The sequence below is a fragment of the Rana temporaria genome, chromosome 4 (assembly GCF_905171775.1).
Source record: "Rana temporaria chromosome 4, aRanTem1.1, whole genome shotgun sequence".
In the NCBI taxonomy this organism is placed as follows: domain Eukaryota; kingdom Metazoa; phylum Chordata; class Amphibia; order Anura; family Ranidae; genus Rana; species Rana temporaria.
In genome coordinates, this window is record NC_053492.1 from 143,690,956 (window position 1) to 143,709,808 (window position 18,853).

The 18,853-nt window shown below is 44.0% G+C and overlaps 1 protein-coding gene across 3 annotated transcripts in view; it reads right to left on the reverse strand.

The window, feature by feature from the left end:
- Positions 1-18,853, reverse strand: part of TRPC1 (transient receptor potential cation channel subfamily C member 1) — a 125,022-nt gene that overhangs the window by 64,613 nt on the left and 41,556 nt on the right. For all 3 annotated transcript variants that reach the window (XM_040349114.1, XM_040349115.1, XM_040349116.1), the window contains one exon: positions 16,750-17,086. In XM_040349114.1, the coding sequence (XP_040205048.1) occupies positions 16,750-17,086 (337 nt within the window). The remainder of the gene's footprint in view (positions 1-16,749; positions 17,087-18,853) is intronic.

Consider the following 18,853-nt stretch of genomic DNA (forward strand, 5'->3'; position numbering starts at 1 on the left):
TGGATTCTGTCAGTGTTTTGATCTGTTCACCATCAACATTGCGTGCAGCAGCAACCACAGCCTCCCAGACACTGTTCAGAGAGGTGTACTGTTTTCCCTCCTTGTAAATCTCACATTTGATGATGGACCACAGGTTCTCAATGGGGTTCAGATCAGGTGAACAAGGAGGCCATGTCATTAGTTTTTCTTCTTTTATACCCTTTCTTGCCAGCCACGCTGTGGAGTACTTGGACGCGTGTGATGGAGCATTGTCCTGCATAAAAATCATGTTTTTCTTGAAGGATGCAGACTTCTTCCTGTATCACTGCTTGAAGAAGGTGTCTTCCAGAAACTGGCAGTAGGACTGGGAGTTGAGCTTGACTCCATCCTCAACCCGAAAAGGCCCCACAAGCTCATCTTTGATGATACCAGCTCAAACCAGTACTACACCTCCACCTTGCTGGCGTCTGAGTCGGAATGGAGCTCTCTGCCCTTTACCAATCCAGCCACGGGCCCATCCATCTGGCCCATCAAGACTCGCTCTCATTTCATCAGTCCATAAAACCTTAGAAAAATCAGTCTTGAGATATTTCTTTGCCCAGTCTTGACGTTTCAGCTTGTGTGTCTTGTTCAGTGGTGGTCGTCTTTCAGCCTTTCTTACCTTGACCATGTCTCTGAGTATTGCACAACTTGTGCTTTTGGGCACTCCAGTGATGTTGCAGCTCTGAAATATGGCCAAACTGGTGGCAAGTGGCATCTTGGCAGCTGCACGCTTGACTTTTCTCAGTTCATGGCCAGTTATTTTGCTCCTTGGTTTTTCCACACGCTTCTTGCGACCCTGTTGACTATTTTGAATGAAACGCTTGATTGTTCGATGATCACGCTTCAGAAGCTTTGCAATTTTAAGAGTGCTGCATCCCTCTGCAAGATATCTCACACTTTTTGACTTTTCTGAGCCTGTCAAGTCCTTCTTTTGACCCATTTTGCCAAAGGAAAGGAAGTTGCCTAATAATTATGCACACCTGATATAGGGTGTTGATGTCATTAGACCACACCCCTTCTTATTACAGAGATGCACATCACCTAATATGCTTAATTGGTAGTAGGCTTTCCAGCCTATACAGCTTGGAGTAAGACAACATGCATAAAGAGGATGATGTGGTCAAAATACTCATTTGCCTAATAATTCTGCACTCCCTGTATATGTGTTGTTCATGTATTGTGAAAAAAACTCTTTCCAATTGGGAACACTGGATGTTGAATAACCGATGGCCAAGGGGAATCGCAATGACTTCACAGATAGAGAAGATGAAATACTCTTAACCTGTGTTGTGGACTCATCTGTTTGTAAAACAGTGGGTCTGATGAGCTTATGGTCCTCAAGAACCAGAGACGGTGTGATGAGGTCTCCCAGGTAGACGATGTAATCTCGATGGCTCCTGTAATGTGGATCTCGAGGGCTGAAGCGGCAGGTCATACCCCTGGTGATGGCTTTCTGAGCCAAAACGCGTCAGTTTTTGGCTTCACAGCATCCCATACTGCTTTTATTTCTTTACTGTTGTGATCACTTTTAATTGTTGTCATGCTTATATGACTTAGATTTTTATCTAATAAACCGTCAGTGTTTTTTTTGACCTGCACCATTTGGAGCACTCTTTTGTTCATTTATATTTTTTTGGAGTTCTTTTGAACTGGCCCACATCCATCCTGTAGCAGTACGTTTATTGATCTGCCGCTTCAGCCCTCGAGATCCACATTACAGGAGCCATCAAGATTACATCGTCTTCTTGGGAGACCTCATCACACGGTCTCGGGTCCTTGAGGACCATAAGCTCATCAGACCCACTGTTTTAAAAACAGATGAGTCCACAACACAGGGTAAGAGTATTTCTTCTTCTCTATCTGTGAAGTCATTTTGATTCCCTTTGGCCATCGGTTATTCAACATCCAGTGTTCCCAATTGGAAGGAGTTTTTTTCACAATACGTAAACAACACATATATATGGACTTTCCCATCACTGCATTTTTTGATTATTTCACTTAGTCAATTGTTTAATATGTCACTTTATTTATTGTGTCTTTTTGACTAATTTAGCGCTGTACAATTTGTTCTCTATAAAAGATATTGGCAGGAGGCAACCAATTATCCAAGGACATTAGTGAATACAGATTGGTGTGTGAGATCCTAGAGACCGTGTGCTGTTGCCATTACTCTTAAGCTAAAGTCAGGGTGTTTAAAGGGGACATTGTGTTTTGTGTCCTGAAGAACTTAGTCTATTTAATTACTAGTGAAATAACTTTGCATGGATTTGAAAGAGGAAGATTAATCTCCTTAGGTTGCTACCACAAATCTCAGTCCATCATTTACTTGTGCAAGGACTTGGCTCACAGTTCTAAAGGAGAAAGTTTAGTGTCCTCAAATTGCTACCAAATGTTACCAGAGTATCCTACAAATACCCACTACCTATCCAAGTTCAAGTTTTCATTAAAGCATCAAAAAGCATACCCCCAAATTGATTAATGAGTCTGAAGAGTGATCACAATTGCACGCCTGGCTGCGGGGGGCAATTATTGGGAAAATAATCTTGGGAACCTTCGAGGGACAAAGTGACAGGCAAGAGGCCTAGAAATAGAAGAAAGGGTTTGGAAGAGAGGTGAAGAAGAGGTGGAGGAAGGAAGTTCCCCCAGGCTGTGGATGGGGTTGAGGTCATGTTAGCTTGAGAGGCCTAGGCTGGTTGGGTTTAGAGTTGGAAACGCATAGGACCACCACGGGGGCCCATACTCTGAGAAATCTGGCATGGGAGTCGTGGAGGATACTGGTAATTTTTTTGTGGATCACAAGAGTCGTCCAGGTGCTCTTCACCTCTGAAAATGATACAGCTGGCTTTTTTCAGGCCTTGCTATTGTGCGCTTATCTGCGATAAACAGATGTGTAGCTAGTTTTTCCTGGTAAGATAAAGGGGCCGAGATTGGACAATGGAGCAATGAAAATTTAGGGTCCTTATGGAAGGATACGTGGAAGAGGGTAGACAGAAGTCCAAAGACCCTTGACCAAAATCCCACAAGGCAGGGGTAGGACCACCGAATGTGCATTTCATCTCCTCCCTGACTGCACCCCCCAGAAGCATCTATTACTATGGGATGGGTATGACTTGGCAATGTGGACGGTAACCCAGTACCAGCGATGGACCTTATAGGCAACCTCCAACATGTCTGGAATCTAATTTTTAATAAAGTTTAGCTTCACTTTAACTCTCTCCCCTGCATTTCTTTAATCCTGTTGGGATAATATTATCTTTAGAATGTACTATGTACAATAGGCTCAGCCACATTATGGTTCGTACACACACAGGTTTTTACAGTCATTTTATATTCCTATTTTAATTTCCTGGCAGCTTTCTGCACCCAGGGAGCCACACATGCTGCATACCAGCCTTCCATATTGCTGAATGGTTGTACATAGACATACTCTTGTAAATGCTAATGCTTCTTTGCATCAGCGTTTACCTGCACATGCAAGTCTGACATAGTTTAGAAAAATGCATGGAAAGCTGTATGTGGCACGTATGGCTCCCCAGCTGCATGTGCATATGAACCCTTAACAAACAGATTTATTTGGATCTCTATAAAGGCTAGCATATGCAAGCAACTACACTGCCAAGAACATTGTAAGAACATGAAAGAAAACATGAATTTAAAGTGAAAATTTATATTATGAAGAAAATGATAAAAAAAAAACAGGCAAGGAATATTTTTCTGTTTTTTTTGTTTTTTGAGACAGCACAATTCAGGCACCAAAGGGCTTCTCAATATGGCACTCTCTTATCCCTGTATCGTATGGATACCGGGTCTCTTGAGCCTTGAGTTCAGAAGATATATATTTGTTTTGTGGTATATTTAACTCTCAAATAGTAATTAACCAAGAGTGCACACGGCTAAGATATAAAATACAGAGGCTGTGAAAAGTCCATAAAGGGATTATACTCTCTGAAGAGCCCTATAGAAATGTGGTATGTGTTTTAGGATTCATAATTTCAGAACATGGCAATCTACAGAACACTGAGCAGAAAGATCCTTTCATATAAGTTTGTGAGATGTGTAACTGTCGCTTTAGTATTCAGATCCTTGTAAACACATTGGTGTTCTTCCAGGCCTGGCCACCGTTCAGCAAACAGCTGAGATCACTCTGCTGAGTTGGAATACTGGAGAAATGTAATGCGGTTCTTGGCAGAGTAGAGCCCTGGCTATGTAGGTGGCTGACCAAATCAAATCATACATTGGCACTATATGGTCAAGCAAGCGCTACAGTTAACAAAATGCTAGTCATGCAGCAGTGTCCCCGAGCTGCTGTCTGAAAGTCCACTTTGGGGCCACAGTTAAACATGAATAAAATAACATAAACTTGGGTTTTGAATATGAACATTCACAGCTGATATTAAGGTGTCAAAGACAGGCTTCAAAATGACACCCGCTGCAGAGGAACAGGGCAGTGCTTTTTTAGCGCTGAAAGGGTTACCTGAGTGTAGTCTGGTAACCTATTAAAAAATGTAAGTTTTTTTACCTTGATCAGCCATATCATTATGACCACTGACAGGTAAAGAGAATTACATTGATTTTCTCATTACAATGGCATCTGAAAGTGGGCGGGATAAATGAGGTAGCAAGTGAGCATTGTGACGGTATTACAATGATATCCCCGTCAACGTTCCCTTCTTCCCATAACGAAAATCACCCCAATATTCCACGAGGAGGGATATTCCTGGAGTCGCCCCAAAAAGCCACACATGAGACAAGCTTACTGCTGGAACAAGACAGACTTTAATGGTTTTCTTCTCAGCTTTTTATACAGTCCAAGACATTCAAGCAACAATGAAATCTCCACCCCCCCCCTAATCACACACTAAGGATAATTACTAAAACATTCTAGACAGGTCGGCACCGACCGACAATTATCATGTCTAATCACTGCACATTCCTTAAACAGCATAACAACAAACCACCTTCACACACTGAGTTTCCTAAGCAGACGTTTCGTCCCTGCATGCAGCTTGACACCTATTAACACCTCTGAGTATCAAAAGGTTTTTAGACAGCGTTATCACACAATTAAAGGCCTTTCAAAAGCTAGCCTTATTTAACATATGAACAGTGTTCACAGAGAGAGATGAATCACACATGAAACACCTGTTACCTCTAACCCACAGCATTAAATTAGCAGGGAGAATTAAACTGAGACATATAGGCAATTGCATCACAATGGCCCCCCTTTTCTCCCTGCTCCGGCAAACCCGGTTGGACCTTCCCTGGTCCAGTAGGGTTGACGGGTTCAGAGCTTTTAGTCCGAGGTTAACTCCGTTTGGCGTAACTGACCTCCCTTGGCAACTGCTCCCCACTCAGGTATGTCACTGGGTCGTCAGATCACACGCCGGTCAGTCCCCAAGTCTTTGTGTGATCTGCAGAGTCACCAGAAGTCAGTGTGAAGACAGCGAATGGGTCTGTGCGCCGCCGTCTAGGTGTCCCGCTATGGGAGGGGCAGGTTATGGCTCTAAAGTGACAATCACAGGAGATTCATAAAAAGAAAAAGTTATATTTGTTGAAATGCTGTAGCACTGGTGCTCAGAGTCCGGGGGGGGGGGGATCAGTGCCCCATAGGGTCAGCCACCCTCTGCTCCCTCCGCAGCCACCGGTTCTCCTCTTTGAGCTTCTCCAGCTCCATCTCCAGTTCATGGAGCCTGGGGGGGTCAGCCTGATGTGACCTCAGGTGGTTGTTCTCCTCCATGCGGCTTATGCACTCCTCCAGCTCTATGTACTCACGGATCAGATCCTGCTTGCTCATGTCCTGCAGGCTCTCCACGTGGTCCTTCATCATCAGGAACTGGGTGGTGGTGTAAGGGGCTACCGGTGGGCCCTTGGCGAACATCTCGGCCCGCATCTGGGATGCCCGCTGCGACTCCCTCTCCTCCAGTCGCTTGTTATACGGCTTCCAGGACCTCTTCTTCTTGGGGGGTAGCCGGCGGTGCCTCTTTCTGCCCCGCTCCCTCCAGGGCCCCTCCGGCTCAGGGCTGGCGCCCATGACCAGCTGACAATGGTGTTCCCTGTTGTCTGTAATAACAGATTGTACCATGAGGGCTTCGTAAGGGGTGCCCAATGGTTCTTCCGGACCCAGCTCCTGGGGATCCCAAGCCGAGTCTACACAATGGGCTGCTGCTGGTGGGCGGTACCCAGGTTGAGACCAATTTGACCTGGTGTTGTCATTCAGGGGGCAATTCTGCTTGAAGTGACCCAGCTGTTTGCACCGGAAGCAGCGTTGTTCGTTGTACTCCTGGCGTGGATAGCGAGGGCTAGATGTCACCGGTCTGTTAGGAGGTTGGTATCTAGCGGTTGGTGGGTGTGAGGGCACCGTTGGTCGTGGAGGTTGTTCCCGTGGTGTGACCTGGTTTGTCTTGCGAGTATCCGCATATTCATCCTCCAACTTCGCGGCCTCTGGTAGAGTCATGGGCCTGCGATCTCTCACCCAATCTTTGATGTCCGTCTGGATGTGATTGTAAAATTGCTCCAGGAGCATTAGTTGCAAAATGTCCTCTGCGGTGGTGACCTGGCTGCTGTTAACCCAGTTAGAGGCCGACAGGGACAACTGGCATGCCCATTCCGCGTAAGAGTCTTTCGTGGTTTTGCGTGAGTCCCTGAACTTCTGTCGGTGGGACTCTGGGGTTACTGCATAACGAGCTAGGAGCGCTTCTTTAACCCTGGCGTAGCTATGGATATCCTGATCTGGCACGGTCCGGAAAGCATCAGAAGCTTTGCCTGACAGTTTGCCTGACAATATTGCAACCCACTCTCCTCTAGCTATTCGGTGCAGGTTACATTGTCGCTCAAAATCTGCCAGGTAGTTATCAATTTCACAGTCCTTTTCATCAAAAGCTTTAAAAGCGCTAAACGGAATCTTCCTTGCGTCTGCTGTGCTGTACTCACTGTTTGGAGAATGTGCGGCTGCTTGTTGGACTGCTGCCAGTTTTAACTGTAGTTCTGCGTTTACTAACAGGTCCATCACTTTCAGCACCACATCCGGCGTTGGGTTCGGACCGAACCATGCTAGCTTCTCTCTCATTAGCTTGTTGGCTGGTGATTCCTCTTCCTGAATCACTGGTGTCTCCATCTCTTGTACTGCTGGCGTTGCTGCAATCCCGTCCTCCTGGTCTAGCTCCATTAATTCTGCTATGATGACCCGCTTGGTTTTGTTGCTAGCAATCCTTCCACGAACTTCCAGTAGTTCTTCCAGTGTCTGCTTGGAATCCGGGTGTAAAGGGGAATAAAAGGGAAAATCCCGCTGCTGCCAACCATTTGTGACGGTATTACAATGATATCCCCGTCAACGTTCCCTTCTTCCCATAACGAAAATCACCCGAATATTCCACGAGGAGGGATATTCCTGGAGTCGCCCCAAAAAGCCACACATGAGACAAGCTTACTGCTGGAACAAGACAGACTTTAATGGTTTTCTTCTCAGCTTTTTATACAGTCCAAGACATTCAAGCAACAATGAAATCTCCACCCCCCCCTAATCACACACTAAGGCTAATTACTAAAACATTCTAGACAGGTCGGCACCGACCGACAATTATCATGTCTAATCACTGCACATTCCTTAAACAGCATAACAACAAACCACCTTCACACACTGAGTTTCCTAAGCAGACGTTTCGTCCCTGCATGCAGCTTGACACCTATTAACACCTCTGAGTATCAAAAGGTTTTTAGACAGCGTTATCACACAATTAAAGGCCTTTCAAAAGCTAGCCTTATTTAACATATGAACAGTGTTCACAGAGAGAGATGAATCACACATGAAACACCTGTTACCTCTAACCCACAGCATTAAATTAGCAGGGAGAATTAAACTGAGACATATAGGCAATTGCATCACAAGCATGTTTTCCCTGAAGCTGATAAGGGCAAGTGTAATGCCGCGTACACACCATCACTTTATGTGATGAAAAAAAACGACGTTTTGAAAAACGTCAATTAAAATGACCGTGTGTGGGGGAAAACGTTGTTTTATGTCTTGTGAAAAATGACAAAAAAAAATTGAAGCATGCTTTAATTTTTTGTGTCGTTTTTCAAAACGTCGTTTTTTGTGTCAATTAAAATGATAGTGTGTGGGCAAAACAACGTTTTTAAACCCGCGTATGCTCAGAAGCAAGTTATGAAGCTAGCTTCAATGGAAAAGAGTGCTGAACGTAACCGCGCTTTGCTAGAGCATTTTGAAAAAACTATGGTGTGTAGGCAACGTTGTTTTTGAAAATGAAGTTTCAAAAACATCGTTTTATTTCATGATTTAAAATGTCGTTTTTTTTCATCACATAAAGTGATGGTGTGTATGCGGCATAAGGATTTCAGTGACTAAGAACAAAATTGTAACAGCTAGATGACTGGGTCAGATCAACTCCAAAACTTTAGCTCTTGTGGGATGTTCACGGTTTGCAGTGGTCAGGATCAACCAGAAATGGTCCAAGAAAGGTAAACCAGTGAAGCAATGACATGGTCATGGGCTAAGGCTTATTGATGCATGTGGAGAAAAAATGCTGGCCCATGTAGCCTGATTCAATAGAAGAGCTACTGTAGCTGAAATTGCTGAAAAGGTTAATGCTGCTTCCGATAGAAAGATATCAGAACACACAGTGGGCCAGATTCTCAAAAGAGATATGACGTATATCTCAAGATACATCGTCGTATCTCTGTTTTTGGCCCCGGGTATCTATGCGTCTGATTCCTAGAATCATTTACGCATAGATACGGCGTAGATCCGACAGGTGTAAGTCACTTACACCGTCGGATCTTAGATGTAATTCTACGCTGGCCGCTAGGTGGCGTTTACGTTGATTTCTCATTTGACTATGCGAATGAGCCTGATACGCCGATTCCCGAACAATTTTGCGCCGCCTCATCATCGTTTACGTCGTTTCCGTAAGCGTAAGGTTACCCCTGCTATATGAAGGGTAACCTCACGTCAGTCCGCCGTATGCCATGTTAAGTATGGCGTCGGGTCAGCGTCGTCTTTTTCCGTCGTTTACGTCATTTTACTAAGTCATTCGCGAATAGGACTTTACGTCAATGACGCTCACGTCGGCTTCATTGACGTTTTCCGTTGTGAGCTGGAGCATGCGCACTGGGCTATTTTTACGGCCGGCGCATGCGCAGTTCGATCGGCGCGGGGGCGCGCTTAATTTAAATACAAGCCGCCCCTTTGATTTACGCGGCCATACGCCGGGCCATTTACACTACGCCGCCGCAAATTACGGAGCAAGTGCTTGGAGAATACGGCACTTGCTCCAGTAAGTTGTGGCGGCGTAGTGTAAATGGCTTACACTACGCCGCCGCGGATTCTATGTGAATCTGCCCCAGTGCATTTCAGTTTGTAGCATATGGGCTGCATAGCGACAGACTAGCCAAGGTGCCCATGCTGACCCATGTCCACAGGCAAAATCATCTACAATGGGCACATGAGCATCAGAACTGAACCACAAAGCAATGGAAGAAGGTGGCCTGGTCTGATAAATTCATTAATGATTTTGAGGAACACAATAACAAGTTCAAGGTTTTGACTTGACCTCCAAATTCTCAATCCAATCGAGAATCTGTGGAATGTGCTAGAAAACACAAGTCCAAGGTAGAGGCCCCTCACAACTTACAAGACATAAGGGTTTTGCTACTGATGGCTTGGTGCCATGCCTCAATGCGTTATGGTGGGTGGTCATAATGTTATATATAATCAGTGTATACCTCCATTTATTTCTCCATTTATTCATCTCATGATAGCTCTGAAGTCGAAGCGATGGGGACTGCCACATAAAATATAAACACCATTTCCTAGATGGTACACTTAAACGTATGTGCCCTATAAAGGGGATCAGAGACAATGGGCCAGATTCAGTATCACGTCGAATTTTCTCCCTAAGTTACGTCGGCTCAATGCTTTGTCGACGTGAACGTAACTTACGCCCATCCCCATTCACATACGACTTACACAAACGACGTAAAATACGACGCTGTTCCGACGTTTCCGACGTCCATACCTTAACATGACTTACCCCTGCTTTATGAGGGGTAAAGTTACGCCAGTCATACGCCTTACGTAAACATCGTATATTAATACGCCGGGCGCAAGTACGTTTGTGAATCGGAGTATCTAGCTCATTTGCATATTTATAATGGGAACGCCGAATGGGTCCAGCGTAACTATGCTCCCACGATACGCCGGCGTAGGCAAGTTACATCGGACGGCTGAAGCCATGTTTTTGGACGTATCTCTCTTTGTGAATCAGCATAAAGATGCGACTGCGCACATTTGAAATTACGGCGGCGTATCTGGAGATACGCCGACGTATATTCTTTCTGAATCTGGCCCACAATCTTTAAAGGCTAAGGCCTGGATTCAGAAAGAATTTACGTTGGCGTATCTATTGATACGCCTTGTAAATTATAGGATGCACCGGCGTATCTTATTTCTGTATTCAGAAAGCAAGATACGTCGAATTTTGGCTAAGATACGACTGACGTAAGTCTCTTACGCCGTCGTATCTTAGTTGCATATTTACGCTGGCCGCTAGGTGGCGCTTCCGGAGATTTACGCGTAGAATATGTAAATGAGGTAGATACGCCGATTCAGAAACGTACGTCCGCCCGGCGCATTTTTTTACGTTGTTTACGTAAGGCTTTTTCCGGCGTAAAGTTACCCCTGCTATATGAGGCGTAGCCATTGTTAAGTATGAACGTCAGACCAGCGTAAAATTTTTGCGCCGTTTGCGTAAGTCGTTCGCGAATAGGGCCTTTGCGTAAGTTACGTTCACGTCAAAACCAATGAGGCTTTGCGGCGTAATTTGGAGCATGCGCACTGGGATACATTCACGGACGGCGCATGGGCCGTTCGTAAAAAGCATCATTTACGTGGGGTCACGAGTAATTAGCATAAAACACGCCCACCTCTTCCAGATTTGAATTAGGTGGGTTACGCCGGCACAGTTACACTACGCCACCGTAACTTACAGCGCAAGTTCTTTCTGAATACGGGACCTGCCGCTGTAAGTTACGGCGGCGTAGTGTATCTGAGATACGATATGCCCGCCTAAAAATAGGCAGATCTCTCTGAATCCGGGCCAATGTCTTTAAAGGCTAATACTCTGGTTCTGTAATACTTATCCTTGCTTTACTACTTAAAGTGTTTGTTATCCCAGCATTTCATATTCCACATATGTACTTATTCGAAAAAGTATCCTGTTCTATTTGTATTGCTTCTTTTGTGTGAAATCCCTGATAATCCTACCAGTCTCTCTGCTTTCCTATTGCAAACTGACCACACTAAGCAAGAGAACACAGCATGGTCAGTTCTCTTGCTATGCTCGGAACTCAGCCTGCTCTCTTTCAATGATCAGATTTGTTCTGACATGCCCCTCCTGCAGAGCCATTCAGTGGAAATTTCAGTGTACTGTTGCTTCCCCTCCCCCAGCTCTTATGCAGCTGAGAACAGAGAGAATGTGATCACTTCTAAAAAAGGGGAAAAAAGGGTATTTATATATATTTTTTTATATCAATAGATTCATATCTATTTTAAACTGAATAGGTTGTTTGACAATGTGATCGCCTACAATCACTTTAAAAAAGTAATTGACCTGGAACAAACGGGAACATATTACGTTTCCCTATACAATGGTGAAGAACAGTAAAAGTATAACTAAAAACTTTTTTTTTTTTAAAGTTTTGGATGGGGATTGGAACCACTGTCAGTTTTTATTGCTGCCTGTGTCCATGTTAGGGAAATTCACCCTCTCTATTTGTCCTGTTTAACATTATTGTCAATAGTGAAATTAAAAGAAGATCCCAAATGTTGGGTTGTCTCCATAACAGTAATAGAGGGAGAATCTTCCAATGGGGACACTAGTTCTGGTTACCTGGGGGGGAGGGGGGCAATGGATTCCCCTAATTTGCAGGGATTTCCTTGCACTTCCTGTTTTGTCAATGGGACAGGAAGTGAAGGTAAATCCCCCCAATGGGACACAAATTAGCAAAAAATATATATCTGACAGGTGGTCTAACTTTCCCCTACTCTATCCGAAATGAAAAATAAATAAAAAAATTCCTGCAGTTCTACTTGAAGGAAAGCTAAGAATGGCAAACCTGGATTATGCATCTTCAGCAAGTCAGCAATTGCATCTCCCATTTCTCTAACTTCACAAGTTTCATTAATCTGAACTTGAACCACATGAAGCAACCTCGATAAGAGCATTTTACTTAGATCAAAAAAAGTAGTGTTGGATAATATCGGTCTATCTCCAGATTATTGGCTGCATAAATGCTGTTTAATGAAGAAAAGCAGATTGTAATTTAGAAATATGGATTAGTAATTTTGAAAAGTGGAAGATATCAGTGTGTATGTAGGTTATGACAGTAGAAACTATTATGGCTTCAGATGCTAGGTTTTGTAGTGCGGCTTCCTTTCGGTCAATTGGGTCTTAAGACCGCTTCCTGAGTGTCCGGGAGGAGAATCCGGAAGACAATAGCGAATATTAATTCGCTATTGTGACACAACTGGATGGTCTCAGGGCAAAGTGCTCTGCGCCCCAAGGCCACCCTTTTTTGAAGCTAGTTGAAGCCTCTGGTTCTAATCATGTGCTTCTAAAAAAATAAAAACACCATTGAAATCCATGTGTCCGGTGCCCTACATGTGGATTAGGGGCCGTACGCATGGATTAGGGGGGCGGCACCCCTAATGGATGGGTCACTATTGATGCCAACTTTTTCCATTGGAAATTCAGACCGTGTGTATGCCCCATCGGAGTAATTCCAACGGAAATTCCGATGAATTCTATTGTAGTTTACATAGAGAACATGTTCTCTTTTCCTCCGATGGAATTCCATCGGAATTCCGATGTGAATTTGGTCAGACAAAGGTCCGACGTGTGTACAGGGCATTACAAGAATTTGTCTTCTTCCTTTTTAATCTCTCCAGTCCTCAGTAGCCAAATTGGGAAACCAGTTTCTTTTACAGACAAAGCACATTGCACATTCTCCCTCAGGCAGCAATATATATATATATATATATACTGGGCCGGATTCACATACCTGAGCGCATCTTTATGCCGGCGTAGCGCATCTCATATGCGTTACGCCGTCGTAACACAGAGAGGCAAGCACAGTATTCACAAAGCACCTGCTCCCAACGTTGCGCCGGCGTTACGTAAATTCCTAGGCGTAAGCCGGCCTAATTCAAAGTAGGTGGAAGTGGGCGTGATACATTTAAATGAACCGTGACCCCGTCCCGTAGACGCATGCTCAGAATCACGTCGGAACGAACGCCTAAGAAACGTGAAATCACTAAACGTAACCTACGCCCAGCCCTAATCACGTAGTACTACGTAAACGATGTAAAATACGACGGCTGTTCCGTGGTCCATACCTTTGCATGGGATGCGCCTCCTATATGTGGAATAACTTTACGCCGGACGTACGCCTTACGTAAACGGCGTATATTACTGCGACGGGCGCAAGTACGTTTGTGAATCGGCGTATCTCAGTCATTTACATATTCGACACGTAAATCAATGGGAGCGCCCCTTGCGGCCAGCGTAAATATGCCCCCAAGATACGCCGGCGTAGGAAAGTAACGTCGGTCGGAGGAAGCCTATTTTCAGGTGTATCTAGTTCTATGGGCACGGCGCACATTTACACTTACGCAGCGTATCTGTAGATACGTTGGCGTAAGTGTTACGTGAATCCGGCCCACTGTATATATATATACACACACACACACACATTCTCATGGATTTATCACAATATTACTTTTGGATACTATTACTCAAAAATCTATTTCTGGCATCAAAGCCATAAAGTCCAAAGCATATAATCTATATGTACAGTTTATATTTTTCAAACACCAGGAACAGTAATTTTATAGATCATAAGGGCCAGATCCACAAAAGGGATACGACGGCGTATCTGCTGATACGCCGTCGTATCCCTGTTTCTAACTATGCGGCTGATTCATAGAGTCAGGTTACGCATAGCTAGTCCTAAGATCCGACAGGTGTAATGGACTAATGCCCCGTACACACCATCACTTTATGTGATGAAAAAAAATTACGTTTTTAAAAACGTCACTTTAATTGACCGTGTGTGGGGGAAAACGTAGTTTTATGTCTTCTAAAAAACGACCAAAAAAAATTGAAGCATGCTTCAATTTTATGTGTCGTTTTTCAAAACGTCAACTTTTACTTCACAGAAATTGACCGTGTGTAGTAAAAAACGTCGTTTAAAACGAAGTTTTTTTACCCGCGCATGCCCAGAAGCTACTTATGAAGCGAGCTTCAATGGAAAAAGTGGTGAGAACGTAACCTCGCTTTGCTAGAACATTGTGAGAAAAACGATGGTGTGTAGGCAACTTCGTCTTTGAAAATTGAAGTTTCAAAAACTTCATTTTTTACTTCACAGAAAATGACGTTTTTTTCCATCACATAAAGTGATGGTGTGTACGGGGCATTACACTGTCGGATCTTAGGATGCAGTACCGCGGCCGCCGCTGGGGGCATTTCTCGTCGTAATCCAGCGTCGGCTATGCAAATTAGCACTTACGGAGATCCACAAAGCTTTTTCCCTTCGTTAAGTCGCCGTAAGTGTTAGTTTGCCGTCGCAAAGATAAGGCTACTTTTACAAAGTGTAAAGTTAGTACACCATGTAAAAGTATACCCGTCTTTCCCGCGTCGCTGTCAATTTTTTTTTTTTCGCCGCATCTCTTTTTTACACGTCGCGATTCACAAAACTCGGCGCAACTTAACTTAACGCAAAGCACGTTGGGAAAATAGCGTTGGGAGCATGCGCAGTACGTCCGGCGCGGGAGCGCGCCTAATTTAAATGGGACTCATTTGAATTGGCCCGCCTTGCGCCAGACTGATTTAGGATACACCGCCGCAAATTTCAAGGTAAGTGCTTTGTGGATCGGGCACTAACTTGGGCAATTTGCGGCGGTGTAACTTAAATCACAAAAGTTACGTTGCGCCCGCTGGTTGTGGATCTGGCCTTAGGGCCAGATTCACAGAGCGAGTACGCCGGTGTATCTACTGATACGCCGGCGTACTTTCAAATTTGCCGCGTCGTATCTTTAGTTTGAATCCTCAAACCAAGATACGACGGCTTCTGGCTTCGATCCGACAGGCGTACAGCTTCGTACGCCTTCGGATCGTAGGTGCAATAGTTCGGCGCCCGCTGGGTGGAGTTTGCGTTGTTTTCCGCGTCGGGTATGCTAATTTGCTTTTTCCGTCGATCCACGAAGGTACGCGCGGCCATCGCATTCTCTTACGTCGTCGCTAGTCGACTATTCCCGGCGTATAGTTAAAGCTGCTATTTTGCGGCGTATAGATAGCCTTGCCATGTTAAGTATGGCCGTCGTTCCCGCGTCGAAATTTAATTTTTTTTTTTTTTTGCGTAAGTCGTCCGTGAATAGGAAAGGACGTAACTCACGTCTAAGTTCAAAAAATGATGTCGGTGCGACGTCATTTCGCGCAAAGCACGGTGGGAAATTTCAAAACGGAGCATGCGCAGTTCATTCGGTGCGGGGACGCGCTTCATTTAAATTAATCACGCCCTCAACCCGCCCAATTTCAAATACACCGCCAGAAAAACACTACGCCGCCGTAACTTACGGCGCGAAATCGCTGAGGATTCGAAATTCCGCCGGGTAAGATACGGCGGCGTAGCGTATCACTGATACGCGACGCAAGTGCAAATGTCTGTGAATCCGGCCCTTAGAGGTCATAAACTCATACAATCAAGTCTTAAGGTATAACTAAAGGCAAACCTTGTTTTTTTTTTTTTGGAAAGAGTGGGGAGGGTTTAGCGCACCTGTCAATCGTATTGCTGTCTGTGCCCCCATTAGGGACACCTTCTCTATTTGTCCTATTTGCCATTAGCACCGAAAATGAAAGTAAAAGAAAATCACAAATTTTGGGTTAACAGTTAGAGCCGGTTCACACTAGGGCGACACGACTTCCAGCGCGACTTTCAGAGGCGACTCCGACACGACTTGAGCATGAACCACAGGGCGATCTGGGGCGATTTACAACACGACTTGAAGTCGTCTCCAGGACAGGAGACTTTCCAGTGGCCAATCAAACAACAATCAGCTCTGGGAGAGGGAGGGGGAGGGAGGGGTGCAGGAGATGTTTCCCTGAGAAATGTATGTTATCTTCCTGGAAAGTTGCTTCAGATAAGACAGTGATCCGACTTCTGAGGCGACTTCCATTGAAATCAATGGGTACAAATCGCCTACAAGTCGGATTGAAGTAGTACAGGAACCTTTTCTGAAGTCGGATCGCCTTGAGTCGTGTGTATTAACACCTCTCCCATTCACTTCCATTGTTTTTCTCTACAGCACGACTTGGGACGACTTGAGGCGACATGAAGTCGGATAGAAAGTCGCCCCAGTGTGAACCGGCTCTAACAGAAGGGAAAGCTTCCAATGGGGACACTCATTTTGGTGACCCCCCTGGCATTCCCTTAGTTTGGAGGGATTTCCTCTCACCTCCTGCTGTGGTTATAGGACAGGAAGTGAAGAGAGATCTCCCCTACAGGATATATATGGCAAAAAAAAATTACAGGTTTTAAAACTCTCTATCCAAAATGGAAAAAGGTTTGCCTATAGTTCTAGTTCTATTTTAATTGATATTTTGGTTTTACACCAACAAAATAATTTCAATAATCTACTAATGTCCATACTCTACTTACCAATGAGCCATATGATGAGCAGATAGTCAATTCTCTCTAAAGCTGGTCCCATTGTGTTCTTTTTGTCCTCATTGTAGACCAAGGAATACAGGTTAAGAAGCAGTAGGAACGTGAAGTAAGAGGCTCCATGTATGATAAATTTCATGAAAGGTGTGTGGATCATACGTCCAACCTGTGACTTTGGGGCAAGGAGATAGCACAGGGACATAATTGGCCAGCACATGGCCACAGTGAGGACAATCAGTATCTTCTTGCACGTGTGTTTTCGCCTATAGGCTGCCATTTGCCCAAACCAGACAGTGTTGAGGAACTGCTGACAGTTTGACTGGGATACAAACTGAAAAAAATAAGAAATAGACTTAAAGGTATATACAGTATATACTGTATATATACAGTATGTGTATATATATATATATATATATATATATATATATATATATATATATATCAATTATATATAAATCTTTGGACATGAAACATTATGATATTTGTAAAGTTTTAAGCTGAGAAGCAACCAGAAACAGGAAAACGACGGTGCCATTGTCTAAGGGTTATACATTGTGATGCATTGCGAATATAAAATTATATTCAAAATACCTGATATACAGATAGCCACTAGAGGGAGCTTTTATATCTGTATATAAAATGCACTAACCAAAATATAGAGCATACTAGTATAGAAAAATGTAAAGTTTAAATCAAAAAGTACTTATAGATATGTTACAAAAACAACTCAAAATATGTACTTATTTCCAATGCACTTTATTTTGTTATTTGTTTCATTATATAAATGAAAAAAGACCAAACATTAAAAAAAAAAAACATTTTTTACTTGATGATATAAAACATATCCAATAAAAAAAAATCTTCATAATATTAGGCTAAAATGTATTCTGCTACATGTCTTTATTAAAAATAAATCCCAATAAGTGTATATTGATTGGTTTGCATGAACGTTATATAGTGATAATATATGTATTGGATTTTTTTTTTCTTATACCAGTAATGGCTGTGATCAGCGACTTATAAAGGGACTGCGAGCAATCTGATTCTAACTGAAACTTTTGTGGGAACTGGCTGACACTTATATCATCAGTAACACCAATAAAGTGTTCAGTGCTAATAATATACACTGTCACTGTACTAATGACACTGGCTGGGAAGGGGTCAACATCTAGGGCGATCAAAGGGTTAACTGCGTGCCTAACAATGCTTACAGTGTGTATTGTGTGCTGTTTTTACTAAGCAATGTGACAATTGCGGTGGGGGGAAAAAAACGGCACATCGCTGCTGTCTGTAGATAGCCCTGTGTTGTTTACCAATACAAGGCTTTTTTCTGTGATTTGCTCTGCCAATCAGCAGGTTCTGGCCATAAATCATTGGCTGTGATCTGCTGATCAGTTTGTGATATAGTAAATGACAAGTAATACTGCCATGAAGGTCCTTGTTCAGGCACTTCCTGTTGAAGGATGACAACTGACTCCCAGTTGCACACCTGAGCTGTCACACTTGGGGGGGGGGGGGGGGGATTTACTAAACCTGGTGCACAAAGAATCTGGTGCAGCTGTGCATAGTAACCAATCAGCTTCTAATTTAAGCTTGTTCAATTAAGTTTTAACAGTAAAACCTGGAAGCTGATTGGTTAATAGGCAGAGTTGCATCAGATATCTATGTGCACCAGTTTTAGTAAATCTCCCCCAATGTCACTAGTGCCCCTACTGGAAACCACAGAAACATTGCAATGGCATGGCTACCAATATCACAATTAGGAAGCCAGCCAGGAACAATGATGGGCAGTTGAAGCTGGAGTGTCGGGATCACGGTAAATCCAATGATGAAGTGATCACTTGTAAACAAACCGGCGTCATGTGATGACGCCGGTTCTTCCCTCCCCTCTCTGTACCGAGCGGTACAGTGTAAGAGGAGAGGGGAGAGAGCAGAGGCAGCAGCAGTGCTGTTGGCTGGATCTGTGACAATTGCAGTCACAGATCCAGCCATTCATCCCTGTGCAATACCCCTGTGCAATACTCTGCAATACCCCATGTGCAATACTCTGCAATACCCCCTGTGCAATACTCTGCAATACCCCCTGTGCAATACTCTG